The sequence below is a fragment of the Peromyscus californicus genome, unplaced genomic scaffold (assembly GCF_007827085.1).
Source record: "Peromyscus californicus insignis strain IS unplaced genomic scaffold, ASM782708v3 Scaffold_21__1_contigs__length_65335640, whole genome shotgun sequence".
In the NCBI taxonomy this organism is placed as follows: domain Eukaryota; kingdom Metazoa; phylum Chordata; class Mammalia; order Rodentia; family Cricetidae; genus Peromyscus; species Peromyscus californicus.
The window spans coordinates 61,584,135-61,597,931 of record NW_026294514.1 but is presented as its reverse complement, the minus strand read 5'-3'; the positions used below and the strand labels follow the sequence as shown (position 1 = coordinate 61,597,931).

General features: G+C 48.5%; 1 protein-coding gene across 1 annotated transcript in view; it reads left to right on the top strand.

Moving 5' to 3' along the window:
* Positions 1-41: 41 nt before the first annotated feature.
* Sag (S-antigen visual arrestin) overlaps positions 42-13,797 on the top strand; it is a 42,495-nt gene continuing 28,739 nt past the window's right edge. The window contains exons 1-6 of the mRNA XM_052750495.1: positions 42-454; positions 1,104-1,310; positions 2,547-2,649; positions 7,828-7,888; positions 10,781-10,825; positions 12,503-12,696. Of these exons, the coding sequence (XP_052606455.1) occupies positions 2,584-2,649; positions 7,828-7,888; positions 10,781-10,825; positions 12,503-12,696 (366 nt within the window). The 5' untranslated portion in view covers positions 42-454; positions 1,104-1,310; positions 2,547-2,583. The remainder of the gene's footprint in view (positions 455-1,103; positions 1,311-2,546; positions 2,650-7,827; positions 7,889-10,780; positions 10,826-12,502; positions 12,697-13,797) is intronic.

Genomic DNA, 13,797 nt, shown 5'->3' with positions numbered 1-13,797 from the left:
CAGGAAGGGAAAAGGTGGGTTTACAGAAATCAAGGGAGGGCAGCAGACCCGACAGTGGTGGTGGGCAGAGTACTGAGAAATAAGGCCAGGACCTGGCAGGTGTTATCCAGGAGGGACTGAAAGCCACCAGGTTGGGGGACAGAGAGTGACACCCTAGGTATCACAAGAAGTCTTCTGTTGCTACTGTTTTATTTCTAGAGTGAATACCACTATATAGGTGAGTTAGTGGCCATAGCATTCCCGACTTTCATTCCCTGAGGGTTTTGGGGAGTATGGATTACTCCCCTCAAAGTGAGGAAAACACAATGTCATAGGCACTCTGCCTTACAGGTCCAGAGACTGGTAAAGAAGAAGAGTCACACGCCGGGCGGTGGTGGCGCACGCCTTTAATCCAGCACTCGGGAGGCAGAGGCAGGCGGATCTCTGTGAGTTCGAGGCCAGCCTGGTCTACAGAGTGAGTTCCAGGAAAGGCGCAAAGCTACACAGAGAAGGACCCATGTCTACATGCACGAGTGACAGGACCTCCCCATCTGGGGAATTGATGGGTCAGGGCTAAGAAGGGCTGGGCTGGGTGTGGAGAAGGGCCTAGAAAGTAGAGATGGATGCCCATCAGATGTAGACTCATTACTGCCCAGGGAAGCCCAGGTGGTGCATGGACCCACACTGGACATGTAAAGATGTAGGAAGATAGAGAGCCCAATAGGACTCTTGATGTTGAGTGAAGAAGAGGGACACCTGCAGCTCAGCCCTAGCCTGACATTTCTCCTTGACCTTTTCCTTTATATAATACCTTAATGCCTGCTGAGCCTAATCAGGTCAGTCACTTGAACATTCCCCTTCCTGATGATGTTGAGGAGTGAAGGGATAAGCTATCTATTTCCAGAACCCAAAGAGGTTTAGGATTAAGAAAAAAAAGAGAGAGCTTTTAATTAGCTGTTCCTCCCACTGCACCTTCCCCAGGCCAGCAGGATAGCTTGTGCATCTTTGGGATCCTCTGAGAAGATTGGAGCTCCCAGCTAATGCTTAGAACTGCTGAAATGGCCAATCTGCCATCTCACTAATCCAATCTCCTCCCTGCTCTTCAAATCTGATTTGGCTTTTAGACACTGAGACCTCAGTGCTGGGCATCCCTACCGATACCTACAAATTCCCCACGTGGCAGCCAGGGGCCTCACTCTTGCCCTGTGGGGTCATCTGGTGGGACTTCGCCAGTTGCCTCAGAACAGGAGCTGGCTGTTCACCATCTGTAAACACAGGGACCCTTTCCTGACCTCCTTGGCCATCCCAGCTGGTTTGTGGCAAATCACAAGGTAAGTGAGAGCCAAACCCAAGCAAGGGTAGACACAGGCCAACAAGGACAGGCATGCTTCTGCAGGGCGAGATGCTAGAGTTTGCTACCACAGGACTTTGCTTGGGAAAGAAACTTGGAGGGTCTTTAATCCTAGACCGTGAGATGGCCTGACTATCTGTCAGACTGAGGAGAGGGAACAGATACGTTGGTGGGGGAAAGGCCTTCTTGATGGAACTGTGGGGTTCTCATATGCTCCTGACAACATCATTTGGGGAGCAGTTCTGTTCTGGTGTGTTTCAGAAATGGTTTCTGTATGCTTACCACAAGGCACAAAAAAGCCAGGTATGGTGGTACACACCTCTAATCCTGGCAGTAGGCAGGAGGATTGCCAGTTTGAAGCCAACCTGGGCCACATAATGAAACAAGAGGAGTAGGAGGAAGAAGAAAGGATCTAATTATGATAACATTGTTTGGTTTTGTTTGTTTGATACGGTCTTACTATGTAACCCTGGCTGCCCTGGAACTCGCTATGTAGACCAGGCTAGCCCCGAATTCTCTACAACCTAGCTCTGTCTCTTGAGTGCTGAGATAATAGGTAGGAGTCACCACACCTGGAATGAAAGCATTTTAGACGTAACCTGACAAGTACATGACACCAACATTTAATCAGAAAAAGCCAAACTTCATTAGAATCTAGTTGGTGAAGTTTACTGACGTGTTTGAAGCTTACCAAGAAAAACAGAACACACCCCTGGGGAACTATGGGCCAGGTGTGGTAGCACAGGCCTTTAATCCAAGCACTCTGGAGGCAGAGGCAGGTGGATTTCTATCAGTTTGAGGCCAGTTTGGTCCACAGAGTGAGTTTCAGGCTAGCCAGGGCTATGTAGTGAGACCCCATTTCAAGAGTGGGGGTACTGGTGCTTGAGAAATGGCTCAGAAGTCACAAGTACTTGCTGCTTCTCCCGAAGACGTGAGTTGGGGTCCCAGCACCCAGGTCAGGAGGTTACAACTCTAGCTTCGAGGGATCTAACACCCTCTTCTGGCCTCCACAGGCATCTGTACACACGTGGTGCACATAGAAATAAATGAAATATTTTTTAAGCTTACCCTACAGTGAAGTGCAACCAATCAGCTGATTTGATCAAGCGTGGATGCTGAAGCATCCATGGGGGAAATGTCCAAGGGAAGAAGACTCAGGAGTGGGCTTTACATCCAGAGTGTCCTTAATTTTATGTTTGGGATTGTACTTTCCCAGCCCTCCAACCTGACGTAGTTCCCAAGGGACAGACAACATGGCAGCCTGTGTGAAGACCAATAAGTCCCACATCATCTTCAAGAAGGTCTCTCGGGACAAGTCGGTAAGTGGCACGGAAGAGAGGGGCTTCATGGAGATTCCTGTAAGAACAACAGGAAGCAGACATTTGTCAAGTGTAAGCATGACCAACATCCAGCTGCCAGGAGGCCTAGGGATGCTCTATGTCCACGGGCTGGGCAGCCAGTGAGAGGACCAAGGAACACCGATGGATCCTGCATCCCACCATCTCTCAGTCCCGTTGTCCCCACAACCTTGTTACTCTTCCTTGCTAAGTTACGGGAATGTGTTGTGTGTTACAGCGCAGGCCAATTTGAAAACACACTAAGGCTGGCGTATCTAGTGGCTACCTAATGGACAGTGCAGCTCTGCCTCAGTCTACCACCGGTTTCCTTATGGTGCCTCACAGAGGAATCGGCTTTTCCCGTGTCCCTTCCTGCCTGCTCCTCTGTGGGCCGGAAGTGTCATCATTTTCATCAAGCACGTGGGTTCTTTGTGGTGATAGCTTTGGTACCCTACATCTTTTCGTTCGCCAACGTTTATTCCCACTGTGTCTGTTCAGCCCCTTTCATCTCCACTTCCGACAGAAAAGGAATCGCTTTGTGCTAGTTTCCATGGTCACTTACCATTTCCCCCCAATACCTAACAGACATCCATTGTCTAAGGCCATGCCTCCTTGAAATGTGTTTAAACAGAAATCATTTGAACAAGAAATGTATTTCCTCTTTCCCTCCCTCCCTCCCTTCCTCCCTCTCTCCTTCCCTCCTGTGGTACCAGGGAATGACACTTGGGGCCTCATACATGCTAGGCCAGTACCCCACCACTGAGCTATATATATATCCCCAGCTCTAATTTTATTTCTATTCTGAGACAGAATCTTATGGAATTTCCTGGGCTGGTCTTGAACTTGGACTCCTCCAGCCTTGGCCTCCTGAGAAACTAGGATTGCAGGCATGTGCTGCCAGGCCCTGCTTAGTTTTTTGCTGGTCCAAGGGTCAGAGTGGAGGAGAATCTGTCAATTAATGTTTCATGTACTGGGGTTTTCAATGGCAACCTCTGTCTGCCCCAGTCTTGGGGTGCCTGGCCTCTGCAGCTATTTCTCTGTGATTCTTTCTTCTGTGATATCCTCAGGCTGGTGGTGAGCACCCCAGCTCACTTCGGTTCATGGTTTGAGGGTACAGCCCAACACAGTGGGGCTGGCCTGGTGGCAGGAGCATGAGGTGGTTGGTCCTTAGGCAGGAAGCACAGAGAGATGAGGGACTCTTAGGGTGTCTTTTAAAGGCCAGGAAACCTTTCCCAGGAGCTCTCTAGACTTGCCTCCTGTATTCATCGGTTGGGCCTGCATTACCTGCCTACACTAAGCCAATCACAAGCCAAAGGAATTAGACGGTCAGAATTGGATCAGAGCAATCAAGAAACATTCCCAGAGCTGGAAGTGGCAGCACACACTTCCGATTTCAGCACTCATGAGGATCCCAAATTCAAGGCCAGCAAGAGCTACACAGAAAGAACTTGTCAAAGAGAAAGGAAGGCATGCAGGCTGGCTAGCTGGCTGGGGAGGTGGCTCAACAGTTAAGAGCACTTGTTGCTTTTGCAGAGGACCTGGGTTCAGTTCCCAGCACCCACCTGGTAACTAACAACCATTCATAACTCAGGTTCTAGGGGATCAGTTGCCCTCTTCTGGCTTCTGCAGGCACCAGGCACACACAGTATATATACATACATACATACATACATACATACATACATACATACATCCATATACATACATACATACAAGCAGGCAAAACATTCATGCATATAAAAACAAAAAAAAATATTAAAGAAAAAGGCAGGGTTGGGAGAGGGGAGAGAAGAAGGGGGGAAACCCATTAGAGCTGGCCTCCTCTTAGCATGCTACCTAACGAGGATGGTGTGGATCTTGAGTGTGACTGGCTGTTTTAGCCAGGAAGAAGATGTGTTTAGTTGTAGGTGGGGTGCCAGAAGTCTGTTGGTTTCACATGGCAACCCTTCTCCTCCACCTGTTCCTGTCCTTGCCATGCCTTTCCAGGGCAATAGAAGAGTGGTCTTGTTCCCAACTGAGTTCAGAGTCGCTCACCCCTGGGTAAGACTCATGATGTACCACCTCGGGAAACTTAGTCTCATTTAATCTGGATTGGATCTACAGCCTTTCCCAGAGTGGGAACAGGTCTTAGCTGGGCTTGACAGCACACACCTTTAATCCCTGTACTCAGGAGGCAGAGGCAAGTGAATCTCTCTAAGTTTGAGGCTAGCCTGGTCTACATGGCAAATTCCAGGACAGCCAGGGCTATGTAGTTAAACCCTGTCTCAAAAACAAAAAATGTCTTAGCACCCTGCCTCTTATAATAATGACTATCAAAAGCTCCCCTTGGCCTCCAGCTCCAGTTCTCTCTCTTCCAGCCAAAGCTTGGGAGAAGAAAATGCTTCCTCCATCTCCTCACCTTCATGCTCCTGGAGACTCTTCACCCCTCTCTTTTCCCAACCATAAAGAGGCTGCATGCCTGGCTCTCCTTGCTAATCCTCCTTCCACTTAGCTTCCAGCAGGGCCCAGAGCTCAGTGTCTGTAGAAGATAGGGCCAATCTCATCTTCCAGAGTTGTTTTGAATTTGAAATGACCAGTGTCTAGAGTCTTCCTGGGCTCCTCAGGCCTGAGTCCTAGAGACCTTGCCTCACTCAGCCTTCATCCTCACTCTGTGGCCACCTGCTGCAAAGGAGGCCATTGCTGACTCCAGAAGCATTCTCTTCACTCGGGCATCTTGCCATCTCTTTTGCCCAGAGAGCCACCCCTGCCTGTTGTCCAGCCACCTGCCTGTGCCATCTGCTCAGGCAGAGCCTCCTTCAAAGGCAGAGCTCCCCTTCTTCCTGACCACACCCTTTGCCTGCCTCTTCCCCACCACTTACCTCAAACCTAAAGGTAGCAACCTGGAGAGGTTTTGTCCCCATAGACCAGTGATATGGTGAGGCCTCCATAGTCCTGAAGCCAGATGAGGGCATGAACTGGGATGGGGTTGCAGATCTTGAATGTTCCTGTGGTACCATAGGCTGAAAGATGTTAGGCATGATGACTGGTGCCCCTAATTTTAGCACTTCGAGAGGCTAAGGTAGGAGGTTTGAAGTCAGCCTGGGCTACACTGCGTGTTCTAGGATAGCTTGTACTATAGAATGAGAAACACTATCTCAAAGTAACTCAGGGACAGCCAGAGTATGCTGAGATGCAAGAGACTTGAAGTGCCCAATTGTTCTCTTGAAGCATGGGTAAGCATGGGTAGGGGCTTCCTCAGCTAGAGATGTAGCTGAAGGGCCTTCCTTGCTGTGCAGGCAGCAGGAACAGATGGGTTCATCAGAGCTGCCATGGCCAAGGCCAAGGCCAAGGTGAAGACAGAGGGGCCTGGAGCCCAGAGGTAAGGATCCTATTGGCCACCTTCAAGGAACTGGATGCTGTTCTACAGGAGGGAGGAGCAGGCACATCTATGAATCAGGAGGTGGCCACATGTTAGGGTTCCTGCAAGAGCACAGATAGGTTGGATTTGAGGAAAGTTTGTGTTCCTGGGTAAAACTCAAGGTCTACTACCACTGGGAACCTAGTCCCATCTGGTCTGGTTGGGTCTGTAGCACTGGGCACAGGTGCTTCCCTGGTCCGAGGGGATGGGGTATCCAACAGGTTTCAGAACCCAGAAGCCAACAGGCCACCTTCTGGGAACTATGACCATGTTTAGAGGAATGTGCCAGCCATGGGCCAGGCAGGAAAGCAGGGGGCAAACACCAGCTCCCCCTTCTCTCTCCCTCTACTTTTGGGTCCATCCTACATAGAAAACAGAGGGCCAGGGAGTTCACTGGGTGAGTCAGCTGGGCTAGCCTCTGAATGGAACTCTGGTCTAGAGGGTGAAGCTTGGCGCCTGCTGCTGCACACTTTGCAATGTCCCTGCATCCCATGCCCAGATCCCACCCTTCCCAGGCTGCAGAGACACCATGCACAGATTTACAAGGTTTCTCACGGGATCTTCTCTGTTAATAGGGATCTAGAGGCATTTGCTTGATACAACCTCCACCATCAGTCATGCAAATGGACCCACCCTGGGGACAAATGATATATTGTAGAGGATTTGAGTATAAGACATAATTTAATATCAAAAATCATTTGGAATGTTTGCAGAAATAAAAAATGTGTACTAGCCAGGGGATGGGGTCTTGCTCATTGGTGTACTTAGCAAGCACTGATTGAATCCCTCTATGTATAATCATAGGCTGTAATAAATACTGAGAAGGCTGAAAGGGGCATAGAACACTCTAGATCATCAGTTCTCAACCTGTGGGTTGCGACCCCTTTGGGGGGAGTTTAACGACTCTTTCACAGGGTTTGCCTAAGACCATTGGAAAACATATTTACATTACAATTCCTAACAGGAGCATAATTACAGTTATGAAGTAGCAACGAAAATAATTTTATGGTTGGGGGTCACCACAACATGAGAAACTCTATTAAAGGGTCATAGTGTTAGGAAGGTTGAGAACCACTGCTCTAGATCCTCACCTCAAGGACTTTGTGGTCCTTTGGTAGAGCAGTGAGCAGCAGGGAAGCAGCTTTACAGAAGAATAGGCAAGGAGACTGGCTACCACGAGCAGGGACGGCGTCCCCACCAACTCAGCTCCACCACCTCCTTCCTGAGCGAGTGGTTACCGGTTACCTGTGCAGAGCTCACCCGATGGCATGTCAGGCTCCTCTGGAGTTCCTACTTCTTTGGCTAATCCAGAAAGTCTCTGAACAAGAAGACAAGGCCTTTCAGTGCTAGAAATAGAAAGCTGACCGTGTCCATAGGCATAACCTTCCACGAGTGTATGGGTTGTTTATACAGACCTGAGCTTGATGGGAAGGACAGAACAGAGTGGAAAGGATTCCCGCCATCCCTGTGGATGGAAGGAGTTCCTGGGAGCTGATATAGGGCTGGAAGAAAGCACCCTGTACTCGGAATGAACCATCTTTACCCACAGCCGGGAGAGAAGGAAGCCACAGAGCAGCTGTGGAGCCAAGTGACTCCTCCTTTGAAGACTAACGGAAAGGGCTGAGGCTCCAGGGTAGAGGGCTTGCCGTGCATGTGTGTGGCCCTGGGTTTGATGCTCAGCACTGAATAAGAGGAAGAGAAGAACACTAGTGGAAAGCTTGGGGTTGTTGACAGCTAAGTGAATGCCTTTGTTGTTCCCACAGGTGACTATTTACCTGGGGAAGAGAGACTATGTTGACCATGTCAGCCAAGTAGAGCCTGTAGGTAAGTTGAATTTGGAGGAAAATTTAATGCTAGTTTTTCATTAGTCATCAGACAATGACTAGTTTTTCATTAAAAAAAAAAAAAAAAAAAAGGATTTCCAGCCAGGCATGGTGATGCAGAGGCACAGTGGTGCACGCCTTTAATCTCAGCATTTGGGAGGTAGAGGCAGGTGGATCTCTGTGAAGTCAAAGCTGGCCTGGTCTACATGATGAGTTTCTGGACAGCCAGGGCTACATAGAAAGACCATGTCTCAAAAACACAAACAAACAAAAAGATGGATCTCAGGTTGGAGAGATGGCGCAGAGGTTAAGAGCATTGGCTGCTCTTGCAGAGGTCCTAAATTCAGTTCCCAGCACCCACACGGCAGCTTACAACCATGTGTAACTCCATCTCCAGAACATGTGATGCCCCCTTCTTGCCTCAGTGCACAGTACATGTAGATGATATACATAAATGCGTACATACATCCATACATATAGGCAAACACCTCTCTCTCTCTCTATATATATATATATATATATATGTATATATATATATACATATATATATAAAGCAAATATTTAAAAAATTCAATGTCACAAATAATCTAACCAAAGAGATACAAATGAAAATGACCTCAAGTGGCTACTGGTCGATCAGAAACAGTTTATTTTTACAGTTATTTATTTATTTGGGGGGAGGGCATATGTGTGGAGGTCAAAGGACAATGTGGTATAGTCAATTCTCTTGCATACAAAACCTGTGTATGGTTCCACGGACTGGACTCAGGTTGCCAGGACTGTGCAGCAAGCACCTTTACCCACCAAGCCATCTTGCTGGACCCTCAAATTAAAAAAAAAAAAATTAAAGGGCTGGTTTGTAGCTCAGGACTTGCCTAGTGCAAGGCCCTGGGCTCAATCTTTAGTACTACAAGAAAACGTTCGTCTCTCTGCTTCCTGACTGGGCATGCAATGTGGCCAGCTGCCTCAAGCCCCTGCCTCCATATTTTCCCCATCGTGATAGATTGTACCTCAAACTGATGCAAAGGAGACACATAAAGACTCAAAGGAGGCTTTGAGCAAGAGAAGATGTCTGAGGTAAATGGGTTGGAGAAGCCAGAGACAACAGAAATTGTCCTAATCCTAAAACTTTAAATGCACTGGGCCTAAGGGAGGAAGTAGCCAAAAACCACCGCCAATAGCTTCTGTATGTGTTTCTGGGTGAATATGTGGCTGGACCGGCCATTCCTTATATCTCCAGAGCCACCTAGACTCTAGGAAACACCTAGGAATCCAACTATCTGTTAAAAAAAAACTGTTCCTATATGTGATTTTCCTGACACAATATTAATATATTTCAATTTTTCAAATGCAGAAAGAAAGATGGCCAAGAACAGGCAGTGGCAGTGCCAGTCATGAGGATGCCAAGGAACTGGCCCTGTGCACCGCTGCTGGGAGTGTGCAGTGCCCCAGCCACTAGGAAGGCAGCTTGGCAGCTTCTTTAGGAACTGAATGTACATAGGACCCAACAGTAGCACTCCTGGGTATTTGTTGAGAAGGCAAAACCATGCATACAAAACCTGGCTGGACATAGTTGTTCACAGAAGCTCCAAACCGAAAAGAACGAAAATTTCTCTTCAGTAGATGAATAAGGCTAAACAAACTGTGGTATATCCATACCATGGATTACTATTCAATCACAAAAAAAGAACAAGCAGCTAGTTGTTATGGCATACATGGTTTCCCAGCACTTGGGAAACTGAGGTAGGAGGATTGAGAATCTGATGTCGGCCTGGGCTGTATAGGACAGACACTTTCTCAAAAAAGAAAGGAAGGAAGGAAGGAAGGAAGGAAGGAAGGAAGGAAGGAAGGAAGGAAGGAAGGAAGGAAGGAAGGAGAGGGTATAAGAAGTGTGACCTATTGATAACTGCAACAACTTCGAGATCTCTAAGGCATTATGCTGGGTAACAAGAGCAATCTCAAAGGGGTGTGGACTTCATGGTTCCCCTTACGTAACGTTCTCATGATGACAAAATTCTACCGACAGTGCTTGCCAGGGGCTGAGGATGCTGGGAGCAGGGATGGGTGGCACGAGAGAGCCCAAAGGACAATTCTAAATGTCGACTGTGGTGCTTGTGACATGGGTCACCTGTGTTAAAGTAGCACAGACCTGTGCACAGCCATGGTGTGCTTGTCCATGTTTGTAAGCCGTAAGCCCAGGAGGCAACGGGACAGAGGACACCGGAGCCCTGTGTACTGGCTCTGCAACTTCCTCTGGCTTGATAAGCATTAACTATCTATCAAACGTTTGAAAGAAATATGGGGGAACTTGGCAGTTTTAAGCACTGAAAATAAACACTCCCTCAGTGGGTAAGGATTCTTGCTGCCAAGATTCACAATCTGAATTTGATCCCCAGAGCCACATTTTAAAAATTACTATTCTTATTCTTGTATGTGAAAGTGTATGGGCCTGCCTGTATGTATGTGCACCACATGCATGCAAGAGCCCTTGGAGGGCAGAAGAGGCATTGGCCCCTCTGAAACTGGGGTTACAGACAGTTGTGTGTTGCCATGTGGGTGCTGGGGACCAAACCCAGGTCCTGTGCAAGAGCAGAAAGTGCTCGTAACTGCTGAACCGTCTCTCCAACCCCTAATAACAAAACTACGATTCTTAAAAACAATAAAAAGCAAGCTGGTTTGGTGAATCAGGCCTGGAGGTAGGAGGATTACTTGTTTATGGTCATCCTTAGCTATGTACATAGCAAATCCAAGGCTAGCCTGGGCTACATGAGACCCAGTCTCAACCGCCTACCTCCAAAATAAAAACAGAAGACACAATATTGTATCTAGCTTTAAAGCCAGATGTCTGGTTTTCTTGGTCTCACTCTCTGGGTTTCCTCTCTTTTGGTTTTAGATGGTGTTGTTTTGGTGGATCCCGAGCTTGTGAAGGGGAAGAAAGGTGAGATGAACGAGCCCCTGGCTCCTCCTCACTGCCCGTCCTTCTGGCAGTGAAGGTTATCTCTGTGGATAACAGGCTTTCATGTGGGAAACCATGCCTAGTGAGAGGCAAGGGGATAAAACCCAGAGTTTATTTTTCTGTGTCCTTGCAAAGTTCTGTGCCACAGTATCATGGTGCCCTTGAGATCTCTGGCAGCTGGGATGTGTGTGGCAAGCCATTTGTTACTAATGACAGTTGAAAAAACTGAATTAGAACAGATTCGAGCTATGCTTATGATAATGTCGCTGACTCAGTTCCATTCTAAATATGCCTTTGGAGTGGTTGCTACTGGCAACCACAGGGCATTGTTCTAAACCTTGGATGTACCCGCTAGAATATGTCAGGTGTGGGCTGGCAACAGTGTGGGGAGTGAGAGGGGGCAAGGCAGGAATGGCCGGAAATTGTTCTCCTCTGTTGCCCCACCTTCCTGGGTGCTCTGCGGCTCTCTGGTTCGAACCCAGTCAGCCCCTGCCCTTTACCACACAGGGATTCAGTTTTCAGGGGCAACCACAGCCTGGTGGGTGCAAGCAGAAATCCAGGCCTGCTGTGGGCACCTTTCTCAAGCACTCACCTCAAAGGAAGCATGCACGAGTGCTTAGTGGTTCGTCTGAGTTGGTAGTTAAGAGACAGCTGGCCTCCGAACTGGTACGGAGGAAATTCTCAGGCAAAACTAGAGGACTTGAGGCACCACTTTGACAAGCCTTGCGATGAAGAACTATGCACTTCCTGTCTTCAAAAAACTTGATGGGAACTTTCATACACTGGGCACAGGCCGTCTTTAATCAGAGAGAATTTTGGGAAGTGGTGATTTAGAGAATGCTTAATATGCTTCTGAGCAATGTACCAAGACTATACCTGAAACTTTTCCGGTTTGATTTTGTCTCTCTGCCTGGCCCAGGCCTTTGACTGTTCCCTCGGCTTCCACATGGCTCAGGCACACGTCATTTTCGCTTCTAGCACTCTCTGTCTGTCTGTCTCTCCAGACGTCCTGCCCTCTCTAACCCAAGCAAGCACATTAGCACCATTTCAGACGTCCAACTCCAGGTCCCCAAGCTGGTGGACCAGGCGGAGGGAGGGTGGGAGAGCGGACACAGGAGGATGGGTGGACTGCACATGTTGTCTGTCTGCATATTTTTAAACATTGATTACATTGTTACTTATGTACGTATGTATGTGATAGATGCAGAAACACTAAGGCACACCTGTGGAGGTCAGAGGACAACTTGTGGAAGAGTCGGTTCCCTCCTGCCACCATGTGGGTCCTGGAGATGGACTTCCGTTGTCAGGCTTGGCAGCAGACACCTTTCCTCAATTAGCCGTCTTGCCAGCCCTGTCGACAGATTTCTACCATCCTAGCAAAAATAATGTGGTTGCCAGGGAGATGCCTCTCAATCCTGTGACAGCCCTGTTTAGGATAACGAACTCTAACCCTAGGAACGTGCTGATTCTCTCAAAATGTGTCAGCCAGCTGCAGAGTATTAGTCTCTTGGCCCCTATTCCTTCCAGGCAGCAAAGCCTGGAACCAGGGCAGACAGTGTGGTGTGGTCACTCTGTTGCTGGCTCAGCCCAGTGGAAGTGGCTGGGGTAGACGGGCCTGCGCAATGGACCAGGTCTCACCTGTGTGCATCTTCTTCCCAGTGTATGTCACTCTGACCTGCGCCTTCCGCTATGGCCAAGAGGACATTGATGTGATCGGCCTGACCTTCCGCAGGGACCTGTACTTTTCTCGGGTCCAGGTATACCCTCCCGTTGGGGCCATGAGTGCCCCAACCCAACTCCAGGAGAGCCTGCTCAAGAAACTGGGAGACAACACGTACCCATTTCTGCTCACGGTGAGCTCTCTTTCCCCTGCTGCTCCCCTGGCTTGCCTCCTTCATCCACAGTACCTCACAGTGGGAACGGGGCAAAGAGAAGGGGGCAGAGGGAGGATTTCACATATGTGGGCCTGTAAATTGCACCCTTGAAAGAAATTCTAGATTGCATGGTCTGTGATTGTCTGTTTTTAAGTCTTTGAAAATAGCCTCCCTGCCTCTGAAGGCCCCATTTCAACCTGCCCTTTGGTTATTTTCCTTCATCTGACTGCCTAATTAGATGAGTATGTGTTCTGTCTTCTCTCATTCAGCTATAAAAAGAAACTGGTAGCAATGACCCCCAGTTGGCCCCAGGGAGTTCTAAGCAAGCAAGAGCCCCCTATGGACAGGAGGTCTTGGTAGAGAAAGTATCTTTCTTTACCCTTTTGCCCCCACCCTGCTTCCCCACATGGTGCTGGGAATTGAGTCAGGGCCTTGGTCTGTCCCCTCACCTCTCCTGAGGCCCATGTATCACCCAGTAAAACCCAAGTCCTGGGCAAGAGCCGGGGGCGAGGAAGCTACTGCGGCCCTTTCTGTTTGCACGGTTACTATCTTATTGACATTTGCTCTTCCTCCACATAAGTGCTGTGGTTCAGCCTCATGAAGCTGCCCAAGTCAGAACATGGATGGACCCCCAAAACATGATGCCCCATAAGAGAAGCCAGGCACAAAGGAAAAACAGTGTCATACAGTCCCACTTCCTTGATGCGATGGGCATAGCCCATTCATTAAGACAGAAAGTAGGAGACCAGGTCTACTGGCGTGTGGGGAGGACAGGGATCCCAGGCTCCGTGGACAGAGCTTCTCTTTGGGTCAATGGAAAAGGCTCTGGAGACAAATGTGGTGACTGTTGTTTGGCAGTGTGAGCAGATCTAATCACAATGAAACACACATTGAAGTGAGCTAAAATGGTAAGATTTCATGATGTTCTATGTTACCACAATTATTAATATAAAATTCTTTTTAAAAAGATTATTTAGCCACGCGTGGTGGTTCATGCCTTTAATCCCAGCATTCAGGAAGAGGAGACAGACGGATCTCTGAATTTAAGGTCAGCCTAGTCTACAGAGCATGTTCCAGGAC